The sequence below is a fragment of the Trachypithecus francoisi genome, unplaced genomic scaffold, assembly GCF_009764315.1.
Source record: "Trachypithecus francoisi isolate TF-2019V2 unplaced genomic scaffold, Tfra_2.0 Lachesis_group20, whole genome shotgun sequence".
Taxonomy (NCBI): domain Eukaryota; kingdom Metazoa; phylum Chordata; class Mammalia; order Primates; family Cercopithecidae; genus Trachypithecus; species Trachypithecus francoisi.
In genome coordinates, this window is record NW_022681466.1 from 33316165 (window position 1) to 33334363 (window position 18199).

Consider the following 18199-nt stretch of genomic DNA (forward strand, 5'->3'; position numbering starts at 1 on the left):
GACAGAGTGAGGCTCCATCTAAAAAAACAAGAAAATTTTTTTTCTTTGAATTTTAAAAAGATATGCACAGGCTGGACAGGGTGGCTCACACCTGTAATCCTAGCACTGTGGGAGGCCAAGGCAGGCAGATCACTAGAGGTCAGGAGTTCGAGACTGGCCTGGCCAGCATGGTGAAACTCCGTTTCTACCAAAAAAAAAAAAAAAAATAGCTGGGCTTGGTGGCATGCACCTGTAATCCCAGCTACTCGGGAGACTGAGGCACGAGAGTCGTTTGACCCCAGGAGGCAGAGTTTGCAGTGAGCTGAGATTGCACCATTGCACTCCAGCATGGGTGACAGAGTGAGACTTTGTCTCAAAAAAAAAAAAAAGATATGCATAGAATGAAAGTGAAGGGATGGAAAAGAGTGTTCCATCTTTTCCATCATCCAAACAAGAACAGCAGTAGCTATACTTGCATCAGATAAAACAGACTTTAAGGCCAGGCGCAATGGCTCACGCCTGTAATCCCAGCACTTTGGGAGGCTGAGGCAGGTGGATCACCTGAGGTCAGGAGGTCAAGACCAGCCTGACCAACATGGAGAAACTCTGTCTCTACTAAAAACATAAAATTAGCTGGGCGTGGTGGTGCAGGCCTGTAATCCCAGCTACTCGGGAAGCTGAAGCAGGAGAATCGCTCAAACCTGGAAGGCAGAGGTTACAGTGAGCCAAGATCATGCCATTGCAGTCCAGCCTGGGCAACAAGAGCGAAACTCCATCTCAAAAAAAAAAAAAAAAAAAAGGAATTTAAGTAAAAAACAATAAAAAATGATAAAGGAGACCAAGCACAGTGGCTCACGCCTGTAATCCCAGCACTTTGGGAGCCCAAGGTGGGCGGATCACTTGAGGTCAGGAGTTTGAGATTAGTTTGGCCAACATGGTGAAACCCTGTCTCTACTAAAAACACAAAAGTTAGCTGGGCATGATGGTGGGCGCCTGTAATCCCAGCTACTTGGGAGGCTGAGGACTTTTTGGATAAGACCTCAAAAGCACAGGCAATAAAACCAAAAGTGGACAAATGGGATTATGTCAAACTAAAAATCTTCTGCATAGCAAAAGACACCATACAATGAAGAGACAACCTACAAAAAGAGAGAAAGTAATTGCAAACTATACATTTGACAAAAGGTTAATATGCAGAATACATAAGGAATTTAAGAAACTCAGAAGCAAAACAAAGACAAAAACAAAAACAGTCTAATTTAAAAAATGGGCAAAAGACCTGAATAGACATTTCTCAAAAGAAGATACACAAATGACCAACAAATATATGGAAAAATGCTCAATATCACCAATCATCAGAGAAATGCAAATCAAAACCACAATATCACCTCATCCCAGTTAAAATGGCTATTATCAAAAAGACAAAAAATAACAAATGCTGGCAAAGATGCAGAGAAAAGTGGATTCATATACTATTTGTAGGAATGTAAGTTAGGATAACATTATAGAAAACAGTATGAAGTTTCCTTAAAAAATTAAAAATAGAACCACTATATAATTTAGCAGTTCCACTACTGGATGCATCTCCAAAGAAAATGAAATCAGTATGTTGAAGAGACATCTCCACACTGATGTTTACCACAGCACTATTCACAATAGCCAAGATATGGATCAACCTAAATATGCATCTACAGATGAAGAAAATGTGATATATATATGTATATACATACATATATACACATATATACATACATATATGTATATATACATAAATATATACATATATGTGTATATACGTATATACATATTTCTCCATGGGTGTGGAGATGTCTCTTCAACATACAAGATTTCATTCTGTTTTACGGCTGAATAGTAGTATTCCACTGTATATGTATGTATGTATGTATGTATGTGTGTGTGTGTGTATATTTATATATACAATGGAATACGATTCAGCCATAAAACAGAATGAAATCTTGTCATTTTTGGCAGCATAGGTGAACCTGGAGAACATTACGTTAAGTGAAATAAGTCAGGCACAGAAAGACAAATACTGCATAATATTACTCATATATGGAAGCTAAAAAAGTTAATTTCACAGAAAAGAGTAGAATAGTAAATACCAGAGGCTGGGGAAGGTAGGAAAGTGGGGGACTGGGAGAAGTTGGTTAAAAGTTGTAGTTAGATAGGAAGAATAAGTTTTGGTATTCTATTACACAGTAGAATAATTGTAGCAAACAACAATGTAGTGTATATTTCAAGACAGCTAGAAGAAAAGGTTTAGAGAGTTATCACCACAAAGAAATGATAAATGTTTAAAGTAATGGATATGGTAATTATCTTAGTTTGATTATTACACTATGTATACATGTGTCAAAAAATCACATTGTACCTCATAAATATGTACAATTACATTTAAATTATAAATTAAAAATAAAAATGGTTAAAATGATAATTTTGAGACATGTAAAAACGGCTCTAAGCTCACTGCAATTCAAATGTATCCGAGTAGCTAACACTCGTCGCCGGCTAGGTATTTTTAGTAGAGAATCAATAAAAATGATATCTCGGAAATGGGATTACAAGCCACAGGCGATAATTTTACATGTTCAACACAATAAAAAATGAAAAGGAAAGAATATGCGCTCTACAGGCAGACAACTTAGGGTAGGATATTAGCAATATTAATTTATACAAACAAGACTAGCCATGCATCGTGGCTCATGCCTGTTAATTCCAGCACTTTGAAAGGTCAAGGCAGAAGGACTGCTTGAGTGTGGGAGTGCAAGACCAGCCTGGGCAACATAGTGAGACCCTATCTCCATAAAAAATGAAAAAAGGCAGCTGGGCGCAGTGACTCATGCCTGCAATCCCAGCACTGTGGAAGGCCAAGGCAGGCAGATCACCTGAGGGCAGGAGTTTGAGACCAGCCTGGCCAACATGGCAGAAACCCCGTCTCTACTAAAAATAAAAAAATTAGCCAGGCGTGGTGGAGTGTGCCTGTAATACCAGCTACTCAACAGGCTGAAGCAGGAGAATCGCTTGAATGTGGGAGGTGGAAGTTGCAGTGAGCCGAGATGGTGCCATTGTACTGCAGCCTGGGCAACAGAGCAAGACTCTGTCTCAAAAAAAAAAAAAAAAGAAAGGAAAAGAAAAGAAAAGAAAAAAGGGCCAGGCGTGGTGGCTCACACCTGTAATCCCAGCACTTTAGGAAGCTGAAGTGGGCAGATCACTTGAGGCCAGGAGTTCAAGACCAGCCTGGCCAACATGGTGAAACCCCATCTCTACTAAAAATACAAAAATTAGCCGGGTGTGGTGGCACAAGCCTGTAGTCCCAGCTACTTGGGAGGCTGAGGCACAAGAATCACTGGAACCCATGAGGTGAGGAGGCTGCAGTGAGCCAAGATCGTGCCACTGCACTCTAGCCCAGGCAACAGAGCAAGACTCTGTCTTGAAAAAATGAAAAACGAAAACAAATTTATATGTGACCTTGAACAAGTTACTTACTCTAAGCCTAAATTTCCTGAAGTTTAAAATGAGAATACCACTTCCATCAAGTCTGTCGTATGGCATAAAAATGGGTACAGTAAATATTAGTTCCTGCCCTTCTCTCATCTAAATTGCCTTCAAGGCTCATGCCATTGTGTTAAACATCTTCAGTGGTGAGAAATCTTTAATCTTTAATGATGGATCAGAATATATAGCCAACTAAAAGCGTGCAAGCTAAGTTTAGTGAACAAATGATGGATAGTTTTTAGCCTAAAAGAGATTTTGTAGAAAGAACCCTATGAATCTGAGCTACACTATGATCTATGATCATATCACTATTAATTTACTTTTTGGAAAAATTTTCACAGAAGTTCTCAACATTTTTCAAATTACTGTAGGTTAAAATGATTGTTCGTCCTGGTTAATTCTGCTTGCACTGCATGCCCCTAACATGCACGTAATTCTAGAATATTGAAACTGTGCACTGCAGACTTTGGTAACTTGATCTTTGGATCATATAAAATACATGTTTTATTAGATGTTACTATTTTCTTCAAAAAACATGATTTTGTCATATTAGAAGCAACTATATGTCCCTAAAACAATCACTTACTCTGAGTTCTTACAAACTACAAGAAAAACAAACCATTGGTATAGGGTCATACTTTACAGTACCTTTATAATACACTCAGGATAATATCCTAAATTTCCATCTAATTTTATCCTGTCACAATATAAGTACATGCCCTCTTGTCCTAGAGTCTGTTAATAACAGAACAAGTACAACTACAATTTCGAAGTCTGGTATCTAGGATAGTTATTAAATCATCCTTCATCCTTGCCTTCTCAAAGTTAAATAATCTAAATTCCTTTGCTTATTCTTAATATGTTCTATATTTTTCAAAGCCCAAATCATTATATGTAATATTAGGAAAATAACTATTACATACTTTACAAAGATAATTAAGAACAAATATAGAGTCAAAATTATAGCTATGTAAAAATAGCAATGTGACAAGTATAATACAATTATGAATAATAAATGGAGACCCAGAAAAACTGTCATTCATATATTAATTCTACAGCGTGGTTCTACTTCTGGCATTCTAGAGCACAATAATCCTTACCAGGGGACTTTCCTTGTTGTGAGTTGCTTCTGTGCTCTCTGTATCTGGCTGGAGTGGCTAAACCTGTGTCTTTGCTAGGCTTGCTAGCAGGCCCCATTTCTGAAATGAGGAATCCCATTTGTTCTGAAGGCAAGATATTCTCACGTGAACTGGTCTGGCATTTTATATTGGCATCCACCTAAAACATTAAACCCATTCATTAATTGAGATTTCCTCCAAATATCTGCTAAAAGTTAAGATATTTTATCAGAGGAGTTCTATTATAGGAACATGATCCAACAAACAAGCTTATAAGGCTTTTCATTCTTATAAATGATACTATACCTTTCTCCATACACAAACTACTAAAATGTATATGGAGCTAAAACATTTACTTATGATCAGAGGAATATCTCCCATGAAGCTTGTTGATTTTTTTTTAACTTACAAAAGTACAGGGTTTTTTTTGTTTTTTTGGGTTTTTTTTTTGTTGTTGTTTTAAGGCAGGGTCTCACATTGTTGTCCAGGTGGGAGTACAGTGGTACAATCATAGCTCACTGTAACCTCAAGCTCTTGGGCTCAAGTGATCCTCCTGAGTAGCTAGGACTACAGGTGCTAGTTAATTTTTAAAAAGTTTTTTTGTAGGCTGGGCGTGGTGGCTCATACCTGTACTTCCAGCACTTTAGGAGGCTGAAGTGGGTGGATCACAAGGTCAGGAGCTTGAGACCAGCCTGGCCAACATGGTGAAACCCTATCTCTACTAAAAATACAAAAAATTAGCTGGGCATGGTGGTGGGCGTCTGTAGTCCCAGCTACTCAGGAGGCTGAGGCAGAAGAATCGTTTGAACCCAGGAAGTGGAGGCTGCAGTGAGCCGAGATTGCACTACTGCAGTCCAGCCTAGGTGACAGAGAGAGACTCCATCTTAAAAAAAAAATTCTTTTTTAATTTGGATTTTTTTGGGTATTATTTTAAGGGGTACAGGTACAATTTTGTTACATGGATATACTGCATAGTGGTGAAGTCTGGGCTTTGAGTGAGTAGTGTACAGTGTACCCACTAAGTAATTTCTCATCTCTGTTCCCCCTCCCACTCTCCCACCCTTCCATATCTCCAATGTCTCCAATGTCTATTATTCCACATTGTATGTCCAGTGTGTACAAATTATTTAGCTTCCTCTTATAAAATGAGAACAGGTGCTATTTGATGTTGTTTCTGTGGATGTACTTTTGATGAATTATTCTTACTAATTATTGAGAATGAAAGTTTATTCATTTTCTTGTAATAAACTGGTGGCAATAAAGGAATTAGCCTTTACCTTCTGCTTTAGGAATGCAGATATTAGTAAGGAAATTCAAACACAGTATGCTCACAAGTTACAGTTCAACGATGCTGTAATAAAGTTAGAAAAGACCTCCAACCATCTCCTTACCTCTGTGCTACAAATGGCTAGGAAAGTCCTCATAATGTCTGTCAAATAAACCATCCCTCCTGGGTAACAGAATTATCGGCCAGGCATATCTAATCTATTCAAATTAAGATAGGAAGCAAAAACTCAAGGGATGTTTATAACATGAAAATAAACTTCATACCACAATGCTCAATTAGACAACCTCTCTTTAGAGGTTGACTTCAGACCATGTATAATATAATGAGAGGATGCTTAAGGGTTAAGGTAACTTCTTTCTGAATCTTTTGTGCAGAACCACTGGGACATGATCCTCCTGGAAACCATAATGAACTGGTATTAAACCCAAATAAAATCTGAACAAACTCTCCACTAGAATAGTCTTTAGCAGAAGTACTAGGTACTTTGAGCTTTATTAGGATTTTTTTCTTTGCCCCCTTACCTGGTGTGTGCTGAATGGTGGCCCTTCCTGCACAAATACTACTGAAGATGGAGATGGATTATGATTTAGGTGCTCCTTCAGTTTGACATGAGCTTGCTGGATGGCTGCAGATTCCTGTATTGTGCTATTTTCAACAGGCTGAGCTGTGTGGATGGTATAGATGTACTCAGGTGACTGTGGTAGAGAGCAGGCAATTGCTTGTTCTGTTCCAACCACAAAAGACATAATATCTGAGCCTACAGGAGTAAGTGGCTCCAGCTGGCTAGCCTGACTTGCAGAACATGGATTGCTGTTGTTAGAATTAGCTAGAATGTGTTGGCCTCTGTTAGATTGAGATGTTGGGCACTGATTCTCAACAGGCTCCACCTTTACCATCTCCAATTTAGGGGAGGAATGCAACTCATCTATTATCTGAAAGACAGCCTCTAGGTTTACTTCTGTCTTTTTATTTTCCTCAGTAGTACTGCAGGGCCAATTGGAAGGCAAAAATTCAACTGGATAGGAGGATTGCATTGAAGGATTCTGGGAAAAGAAAAGATATAACTGTTTGGATAGAAAATCAAATATGAGATTAAGGAGGAAAGCTACAATATTTAGGCTGATGAGTGCTAAACATAAATAGATTAAACTTAAAGATCACTAAGAAAACCTAGACACTAATCTACTTTTCAGCAATAGTAGCTTCAAATCTACTGTTAGCATTTACTTAGTATATACTACATGTCAACCACTCTACTAAGTTTAACACTTCAATGGGTCAATAATTCTTAGAGTTAAACTATACAAAATCAAAAGCTATAGTACCCAAATACCTATTTGCTGAGAAAGCATCTATACATCAAATTCTTCCACAAAGGCTGACAGACAAAAACATAATTTGTATCTATCATATACTGTTTTAAGAATGCAGTAAGGAAATTTCAAACACAGGATGCTCAAAAGTCTACCAATCCTTCTACAGATTCAGGGAGTGGTACTAATATTCTGTTCCAAATAATATGGGGAAAAATGGATGGAATATCAAATGCCCTTTGTTTCCTGGGATTATTTATTTTTAATAATAAAGCAATAGACTAAAATGGCTGTTGCTTTTAGATTTACATCTTTAAGATATATTCTCTTATATATACTACTTTGCAGAGAGTAGGCATTTAATACATGTTTGGTGATAAAGATCTGTGAACATAAAATACAGAAGAATGATTAAATAAAACATGAAATGAATTGATGTTGCCCAATGAAGAGCTTCGCACAGAGTAGGCATTCAATAAATGTTTGTTGATTATATCAGATTATAAACAGATATCTGATATATCAGATTATAAACTTAAAATACAGAAGAGCTATGATTAAAGAAAGTATGCAGTGAGTTGACGTTGCTAAACACACTCATTAACAAAGATTGTCAATGATTTTCGGAAGGCCACTAATGCCAAATAATGTAAATTCAAATGGTATAAGCACTAAGTGACTACAGCCAATAGCACCATTTATTGAGTTATTACTATGTGCCAAGCACATGCAAAGTGCTTTATATAGATTTCATCCAACCTTCAAAAGAGCCTGATGAAATGTGATAATCTCCATTTCAAATGATAAAACTGAGGTCCAGAAACTTCCTAATTTACCCAAAGTTACAATGAAATAACTGACAGAGCCAGGTTTCAAGCCTAGGTTTGCCATACTCAAGAACTCTTACTCTTAAACATTACAATGTACTGACTGTGCACACACACTCTCACCCATACCTACAGCCCAACTAAACTAATTGCATTTATTTTCGGGTTGGAATCTGAAACACCTTCCCATTTTTCTATTTCAAAATTTTATGTGTGCTTATCTCTATTTTCCTATGATGAACATGTATTGTCTTCTTTTTAAAATTTTTTGTTTTTGAGACAGAGTTTCGCTTTTGTCACTCAGGCTGGAGTGCAATGGCACAATCTTGGCTCACTGCAACCTCTGCCTCCCAGATTCAGGCGATTCTCCTGCCTCAGCCTCCTGAGTAGCTGGGATTACAAGTGCCCACCACCGGCCGGGCGCGGTGGCTCAAGCCTGTAATCCCAGCACTTTGGGAGGCCGAGACAGGCGGATCACGAGGTCAGGAGATCGAGACCATCCTGGCTAACACGGTGAAACCCTGTCTCTACTAAAAAAATACAAAAAACTAGCCGGGCGAGGTGGCGGGCGCCTGTAGTCCCAGCTACTCGGGAGGCTGAGGCAGGAGAATGGCGGGAACCCGGGAGGCGGAGCTTGCAGTGAGCTGAGATCCGGCCACTGCACTCCAGCCCGGGCGACAGAGCGAGACCCCGTCTCAAAAAAAAAAAAAAAAAAAAAAAAAAAAAACAAGTGCCCACCACCACGCCCTGCTAATTTTTGTATTTTTAGTAGAGACAGGATTTCGCCATGTTGGCCAGGCTGGTCTTGAACTCCTGATCTCAAGTGATCCACCCATCTCAGCCTCCCAAAGTGGTGCTGGGAGTAGTACAGACATGAGCCACTGCGCCTGGCAGATTTTTTTTTTTTTTTTTTTTTGGAGACAGGGTCTCACTGTGTTGCACTGGCTGGAATACAGTGGCACAATCATAGCTCACTATAGCCTCAAACTCTTCAAACTCCTCAAGGTGGGAGGAGCGCTTGATCCTCCCACCTCAGCCTCCCAAGCTAGGATGAAAGGTACACACGCCACTACACCCAACTAACCCACCCTCTCTGTCTCCCTCCCTCCCTCCTTTTTCTTTCTTTCTTTCTTTTTTTTTTTTTTAGAGATAAGGTCTCACTATGTTACCCAGGCTCATCTCAATTTCCTGGCCTCAAACAATCCTCCCACCATGGCCTCCCAAAGAGCTGGGATTATAAGGCATGACCCACCACACATGGCCATATATTGTCTCTATAACAAGAAAAAGTCTTTATTAAAATGTTTCATTTAGCACACAACATAATCAAGATATAAACACTGTCAAAGTATCTCCAGTATGATCCACAGAAGAGAGTGCCTGGACCCACAAACAAGAGCATCTAATTGTGGGATTAGGTGTGTCCCTCCAGTGAAGATGAATGGACTGGGATATCATGCTTGATCATATCAGCCATGAAAAAGGGCCAGTTAAGTCCCCTTGACCTCATCCTATACTCTTCAAACAACAAGTTGATTATAATTTGACTTCCTATGTAGATTTTTCTCCAAAAAAAAAAAAAAAAAGGAATGTTCTTTTGAGTACCCTAATGCCACTAGTAAGATATTCTCTTAAGAACTGAAACTATCTTGGCTAGATGCTTATCCAAGGCAAACACGCAATTCCAATCTTTAGCAGTTATAGCATAAAAATACAAAGCATGGAATTTAAAAGTATCCTTAAAATAGCTATATAAAACATTTAACTCCAAGCAAGTGTCTCCTAAGAAATAATGAGAAGATATTTGAAGTAAAAGTTGAGCATCCTTAATCCAAAATTCCAAAATCCCAAATACTCCAAAACCTGAAACTTTTTGAGTGCTGGCATGACACCACAAGTAGAAAATTCCAGCACAAAAGCACTTAACGCAAACTTTGTTTCATGAACAAAGTTACAAAAAATATTGTATGAAATTACCTTTAAACTATGTGACTCAGGTCATATCCCTAAGATATCTCATTATGTTTTTGCAAATATTCCAAAATCTGAAAAAATCCAAAATCTGAAACACTTCTGGTCCCAGGCATTTTGAATAAGGGATGCTGAACCACTATGGTGTTTACAACATATGGGCATGGATAAAGGGGGCCACCATTTAAATTTCTCATTTTTGACATTTTTCTCCTTTCTCCTTAAAAAGAAAAGTCTAATTATCTGTATTAACTTGGAAGAATCTGTCATTTGATGACTTATGTACTTGTATAGTTTATCTGGTATTCATTTTACCTTGGAAAAATCCAGAACAGCACTGTTTAAAACAACTTGCAGTAATAATGGGAATGTTCTAGATCTGTGCTGTATAATTCAGTAGCCATAAGCCATATGAAACTACTGAGCACTCAAAATGTGTCTACTTGAAGTATGGAATAATTTTTAAATCTATTTAATTTTAATTTAAATAACCATATGAAACTATTGAGTACTTGAAATGTGGCTAGTATAACTGAGGGATTTTTAACTTCCATGTAATTTTAATTAGCTTAAATAGCCACATGTGGCTAGTAGATACTATATTGAACAGTTCTGGCCTAGAAGAATTCTGAGATATTATTTATATCAATTCTCTCTCTCTTTTTTTTTAAGAACTGAGAAAACAAAGCCCATTAATCCACAGCTTACTTCTGGTTACTCATTAATATAAAATTACACTTTGAAATTTTGCAAGGTCGATAAAATAGCACATGAAGTGCAGAGCATGGCCACGGTTGCAAGACTCCTACCTGGAAGTAGTTGCAGTGTGCATAGGAAGAGGCAGTGGGAGTGACACAACTTCTTAGAGCATCCATGTGGGTAGGAGAACAGCACTGTAGCACAGCTGGAACAAATTCAAACACAGAAAAGCCATCAACCACAATACACTTCTATAGCATTCAAGGAGCTCCCCTCTTTCAACCTGGAAAGAAATCCAAATTTGAAGAACTTCCTTTGTATGTCTACCAAAATATTTAGTCCAATTAGGTGGTGTTATTTATTGAAAACAACACAGTAACAAAATAATTTTAAAGGTCTTTAAAAGGGTCATGTCTAATGTCTACTTTTGTAAATGATTTCTTTAACACCTAAACATTTTGTTATCTTTCTAACCAAACATATATTTTCATTGAAAGTACTTTCATTTTATTGAAAATAGAGGAATATATTGAAATTCCAAAATAAGTATTTCAATCATTTCAACAGTAACCACTATTTGGAGGCTGGAGTGTTTTAAAAGAGTAAAATAAGTACGAAATATTCTCCAAGTGTTCCACCATTAAACAATGCATCCAGTAGAAAAGCATACAAAAATGTTTTAATCATTTAGGCAAGTGGTTAGGAATGCAGATCATTGAGCCAGACTGCCTGGTTTTGGAGACCAGCTCCACCAGTCTGGCTTTACAGCCCAGTGTAAATTTGAGCAAGGTTAATCTCTGCGTGCCTCAGTTTCTGCATCCTATTAAAATAGAGATAACAACAGAGTAATGGGACCTACCAAATATGGTTGTTATGAGGAACAAATGAGCTAATATCCATAAAGAACTTGGAAGAGTACTAGTACACAGTAAGCAATCAATAAGTGTTAGCTGCTATTATTTTAAAACTTAGCTTTTCAAAACTTTCCCTTTATAGTCAGGACACTGTGAAAAGACTGAACTCTTGGTATTAGCAAAGTTACTTACAGATGCAGTCTTAATAATAGGTTGAGTCTGCTTTTTTGTAGAGACTCTCCAGTGTAAGCGAGAATCAGTTATTAATAGCATAACTGTGGATTAAACAGAGGATGATGTATGTTGAGCACCTACCCTGTTTCAGGCACAGTAGTAAATGCTTTACATATATTGCCTTTACAAAACAAGTAAACTAAAGCTCAGTGATATTAAGTAATTTGCCAAAAGTAACAAAGCTGGAAGTGACAGAGTCAGTAATTAAACTCCAAAGCACACGCTCTTTAATATACCACAATACAGCCAGGCTGGTGGCTCACTCCTGTAGTCCCGGCACTTTGGGAGGCTGAGGCAGGTGAATCCCTTCAGCCCAGGAGTTTGAGACCAGCCTGGGCAACATGGTGAAACCCTATGTCTACAAAAAATACAAAAATCAGCCAGGCATGGCAGCAAATATCTGTAGTCCCAGCTACTCGGGAGGCTGAGGTGGGAGGATCATTTGAGCCTAGGTGGTAGAGGCTGCAGTGAGCTGTGATTGTGCCCCTCACTCCAGCCTGGGTGACAGAGTAAGACCCTATGTCCAAAAAAGAATTTGTATATATCTCACAATAATTCCCTAAGCTAAACCCTCTTCCTGAAATGTAACATTTGTAGTTTTACTAGAATTCTACTTGCCGAATATCTTTGAAGGTGTCTTTACCAATAAGGTGGCAACTCTCCCTTTTTATGTCCACATTTTTCATATTTTGAGTGTGCTAATAAAATTACTAATCTCATTATTTAATCTTTAAAGGTAAATTGACCTAAGGATTATAAAAAAATTAACCGAAATGCTTCCCTATTTCTCCATGAATATTGATTTCTAAAACATCAGAAGTTCATGAAGATACAGTAGAAATAAATATTTTCTCTTTGTATCATGAGCAATTTAACCACTAAATTTTGCACACAGAAAGAAAACTTGAAATAATGGGCAAAATTATAGTTCAGACATAAATATAAAGGTTATTTTTTGGATGACATATTTTTTAACAATTTCGGTGACTTTAAAAAGCCATATATTACTAAGATTGCCTCATAAAATTCAAGTTGTTATCATTTCCAACATAGGTTAGCTGAACAGGTTCTTAGATTTGATCCTTTGAAGGTTATTCAAATATATATATTAAATGTTTTAGATTTGAATTAGATTTCCCAAAGTGTCTGACAGCACAAATATCCTAGGAAATAAATTGAATCCAAATAGCTAAACACCAAGCAAGATCTTCAGAGCTTGCCAAAACCGCGGAAGGGAAAAAAAAAAATTCTTTTTCCCCTAGAGTTACAGCAGCTAAGGAAAATCTAGCCACCTAGCGGTAGAGAAAGATTTGGGAGCTGCAGGTCCATTCCATCAGAGTACCAAAAAGCAGTGTTTTGTTATAAATAAATCAATAAAAGGTGTTAGTTTTATTGTTTGGAATTTTCTGACTCCATTGTTTACACATTTTCAATAGGTGTAAAAATGTACTTTAAAATAAATTTCTCAGAGAAATAAACTACAATATATAACAGAGAATATGTTAATATATTTTTGATAGCTTGATAGCTGAGCTGGTTTCTCAGGAAACAGCAAAAAAGTAAATGCTCTTTAAAGTATCCAGTAACAAATGGAAAGCAAAACAGTACCTGTATGAAGAAAATGAGGACTTCAACAGATTACACTCCAAAAAGATTCCTCAATGGCTATTCCTTACCACTGTAGTCCTATTTTGTATAGTCAACAAAATAGAACAAAGGTATTAGTAAGTTTACTGAATACGAAAACTTAGGCATAGAAATTTGACTATGTGCCTAGTACATGAAAAAAAATCTACTGTGCATTATGAAAGCACTGACATTTATAAAACTTAGTTTATCACTATGTCCTAAGATACATTCATCCGCATAAAGAACTTTCAGTGTCTTCCTGAAGGCAGTGTTCAGTTGAGGCATTAAATTCCATGTAGAAAGAAAAACTGAAAATAATTAAAAGAATTCCATTTCAGATATAAATATAGGCATTAATGACATTTTCAAAAAATTTCTAAGTAATAAAAATGTTAAGCCAGAGTTACTAAAAATTATTGCTCCTGCTATAGGTGAGGCAAACAAGTTAATATACTTTATCCTACAGAAGTGATTCAAATATAGAATTAAAATATTTCGAATTTGAATCTACTCCAGAATAGTATAACGTCAACAGTGAGAAAATACCCCATCATATAAATGTTCAAAAGAAAAAAACATCATAATAGTATATTTAATTTCAAGATAAGTTCCTACAGCAACTAGAATCCCAGTATCTCCTCATTTATGGTGAGGTAAAGAAAAGGTCTTCTGAGTTTATACCTCAAAGTGAAAGCAGGCATTTGAAAAGATATCTGTACACCCATGTTCACCGTAGCAGAATTTACAACAGCCAAAAGATGGAAGCAACTCAGTATCCATCAACAGATGAGTGGATGAACAAAATGTGTTACACATATACAATGGAATATTATCCAGCCTTTAAAAGGAAGAAAATTCTGACACATACTATAATATAGATGAATCTTAAAGACATTAAGTGAAATAAGCCAGTCACAAAAGGACAAATATTATATGATTCCTCATGTAAGGTTCCTAGAATAGTCAAATTCATATACACAAAAAATAAATTAGAGATTACCAGGGGTTGGGGGAAACTATTGCTTAACGGGTACCGAGTTTCATTTGGGTGATGAAAAGTTTTGGAAACAATGGTGAGGGTTGCACAATATTGTGAATGTAAGTAGTGTCAATGAATTGTATATTTAAAAATGGTTAAGATTGTAAATTTGGCCAGGCACGGTGGCTCACATCTGTAATCCCACCACGTTGGGAGGCCAAGGCAGGCAGATCACAAGGTCAGGAGTTTGAGACCAGCCTGACCAACATGGTGAAACCCCGTCTCTACTAAAAATACAAAAATTAGCCGGGCATGGTAGCACACGCCTGTAATCCCAGCTACTCAGGAGGCTGGGGCAGGAGAATCACTTGAACCTGGGAGGCAGAGGTTGCAGTGAGCCAAGATCGCACCACTGCACTCCAGTCTGGGTGACAGAGTGAGACTCCATCTCAAAAAAAAAGATGGTAAATTTATATATTAAATATATGATTCCACTTATATGAGATATTTAGAATAGTCAAATTCATAGAGACAGAAAACAGAATGGTGGTTGCTAGGGACAACCTCTCCACCTCAGGGACAAATTGGCATTCTCTAATGGGCAGTTAGTGGTTAACAGGTACAGAGTTTCAGTTGGGGAAGATGAAAAAGTTCTGGAGATAGACAGTGGTGATGGTGAATGTACTTAATGCCTCAAAACAGTACCCTGAAAAATAGTTAAAGTGGTTAAGTTTTATGTTACGTATATTGTTTCACAATTTTTAAAAAGGTAAATATGATTGTATTTTTGCTTAGTTTCTTCTGGCAGAGGACAGAGAGAGATTCTTGGTGCTAAGTGCCTCTTTCCCATAAGCACAAAATCAAGTACTTTCAGAGAAGCAATACAGACTGCCTGAGAACAAGAGTAACAGCACCAAAAACCTCTTATAATTCTATATTCTATATTTATGTACATTAATGTAGGATTAGAAGCCTAAAGATCACACCTATAGAATTTAAATGTACTTTAAAACAACAATCAGTAACTCTTTTTGCCCAAGGGCCAATTCAGAAGAATCTTAAATGATAGGAGATACACACATACACACAGACACACATATATATATATACACACACATACATATATTTTTTAACCTAGCACTGCATGCCAAGTCGGATAGATACTTTCTTTTTTTTTCCTTTTCTTTCTTTTCTTTTCTTTTTTTTTTTTTTTTGAGACACAATCTTGCTCTGTTGCCCAGATTGGTCTCGAACTCCAGACTTCAAGCAATCCTCTTGCCTCTCAGCCTCTGAAGGTGTAGGGTTTGCAGGCATGAGCCACCACACCTGGCCAGATATATATTTTCTAATAAAAATTAAAACTATCACGCGTATCTTGGGGGAAAGCTTATATTCTTACAAATTCTCTTATTTAGCCCTTAAAGTGTTAATATCTAGGCTTATTTACTTTTTTGAGACAGGGTCTTGATCCGTTGCCCAGGCTAGAGTGCAGTGGCACAATCTCCGCTCACTGCAGCCTCAGCCTCCCAGGTTCAAGTGATTGTCCTGCCTCAGCCTCCCAAGCAGCTGGGACTACAGGTGCGTGCCACCATGCCTGGCTAATATTTTTTGTATTTTTAGTAGAGATGGGGTTTCACCACATTGGCCAGGCTGGTCTCAAACTCCTGACCTCCAGTGATCCTGTCTGCCTCGGCCTCCCAAAGTGCTGGAAGTACAGGCTTGAGCCACCGTAACCAGCCTTCTAGGACCATTTAAAAGACAGCTGTTGGACAGGTACAGTAGCTCAGGCCCGTAATCCCAGCAACTCAGGAGGCTAAGCAGCGGGATCACTTGAGGCCAAGAGCTTGAGACCAGTCTGGGCAACAGAGCAAGACCCTAGCTGTACCAAAAAAAAAAAAATGTGTTTTAATTAGCTGGGCGTGGTGGTGTGTGCCTGTAGTCCTAGCTACTTGGGAAGCTGAAGTGGGAGGATAGCTTGAGCCCAGGAGTTCAGGCTGCAGTGAGCTATGATCACTGCACTCCAGTCTGGTGAGAAAGTGAGACCTTGGCCGGGCGCGGCGGCTCAAGCCTGTAATCCCAGCACTTTGGGAGGCCGAGACGGGCGAATCACGAGGTCAGGAGATCGAGACCATCCTGGCTAACACGGTGAAACCCCGTCTCTACTAAAAATACAAAAACTAGCCGAGCAAGGTGGCAGGCGCCTGTAGTCCCAGCTACTGGGGAGGCTGAGGCAGGAGAATGGCGTAAACCCGGGAGGTGGAGCTTGCAGTGAGCTGAGATCTGGCCACTGCACTCCAGTCCGGGCGACAGAGCGAGACTCCGCCTCAAAAAAAAAAAAAAAAGAAAGAAAGTGAGACCTTGTCTCTTAAAAAATAATAAAAATAAAATGAAGCACAGCTTTTAAAACACTTGATCCTTTACATGTAAATAGTGTTTAAGTTTTACAAAGTCAATTCACATATATTAATTTATTTAATTCCTCACTCAAACTATTATGGCCACTTTATTAGAAAGGGAAATTGAGGCCACATAACATGATATAATCCACTGAAGTTCATATCCAATGATTAACCACAAAGCTGGGACTAGAACTAGTTCATTCCACTCAATAAATTATGTACTTAGGGCCCATTACAGCAAGCACTATGCTAGGTGTAGGGGGATACAGAAATGAGTTAGAGGCAGCCCCACTCCCCAGAGCCCCCAGACTGAACCTCCCACTCTAGCAATTGAAGTACATTCTCTCTGCTTGGACAGGGTGAGTCAATAACCCAGAGCAATCACAATGCCACCAGCAGCATACAAAGGTAGATTCCCCTACCAATTGCTGTTGTCCACCCTATCTGGGAAGAACTAACTCTGAGGAAGAGATATACCAGACAAAAATTGTCTCAGAAGAAAAACAGAGCTAGAAAACAAAACACCCTCTTCATGAGAGGCAGGCAGACAGGCAGGCAGGCAGGCGAGCACAGTGGCCAAAAGAACAGACTCTTGAGTCAGACCCACAGCTTCCTAGCTGTGCCTCAGTTTCCTCATCTATAAAATGAGGATAATTACACTACTTTATAAGAGTATTTTAAGGATTAAATGAGTGAATATTTAAAGAGTACTAAGAACAGTGCCTGGTCATAGTGATTACTACATAAATACGTGTTACATAAAAAAAGAGATGAAGGGCAGCTACAAATTTACTAATCATTGCCTTGAGTTTAAAACTCTGAAAAAAAGGCAATTGATTTTGAGTCTATTCAGCGTTAAAGAAAAACAATTCTCAATATAGGATTCTATATATAAAGATGATGTATGTTCAAATATATAGTGGAGAACAAGTAAAATAAAGAAAAACAATTCTCAATATAGGATTCTATATATAAAGATGATGTATGTTCAACTATATAGTGGAGAACAAGTAAAATTAAAAGGTTTAAAATGAAGATTTTCATAAAAGAGGAAAATTAAATCACAGTTGTAGACCAAAAATAACATCAGAGGAAAAACTGAATTCTAGATAAGGCAAGAATAAAAAGAGTCAACTAATGTTAGATCTACAAAATTTTGCCTTTGAAGAAGTGGTAAGAATGGAAAACTGACACTTAAAGGGAGGAACAACAAACATAAAAAATGACTCCAGTCTGCTTCTAATGTGAGAAAGAAAAAAAATGATTCCAATGAGTCATTTTATGAGTTAGTCTGATGGCAACTTTTTAGTTGCAGTGTTTGACTTTACTAGAGAAATTAATAATTTATGAAATGTTATAAAATTCAACATTTACTGGTTATACTATCTGAAGA

The 18199-nt window shown here is 37.8% G+C and overlaps 1 protein-coding gene across 1 annotated transcript in view; it reads right to left on the reverse strand.

The window, feature by feature from the left end:
- HSF5 (heat shock transcription factor 5) overlaps positions 1-18199 on the reverse strand; it is a 67442-nt gene that overhangs the window by 32442 nt on the left and 16801 nt on the right. Inside the window, exons 3-5 of the mRNA XM_033183657.1 lie at positions 10822-10916; positions 6423-6944; positions 4596-4773 (exon numbers count right to left, since the gene is read on the reverse strand). Coding sequence (XP_033039548.1) covers positions 4596-4773; positions 6423-6944; positions 10822-10916 — 795 coding nt within the window. The remainder of the gene's footprint in view (positions 1-4595; positions 4774-6422; positions 6945-10821; positions 10917-18199) is intronic.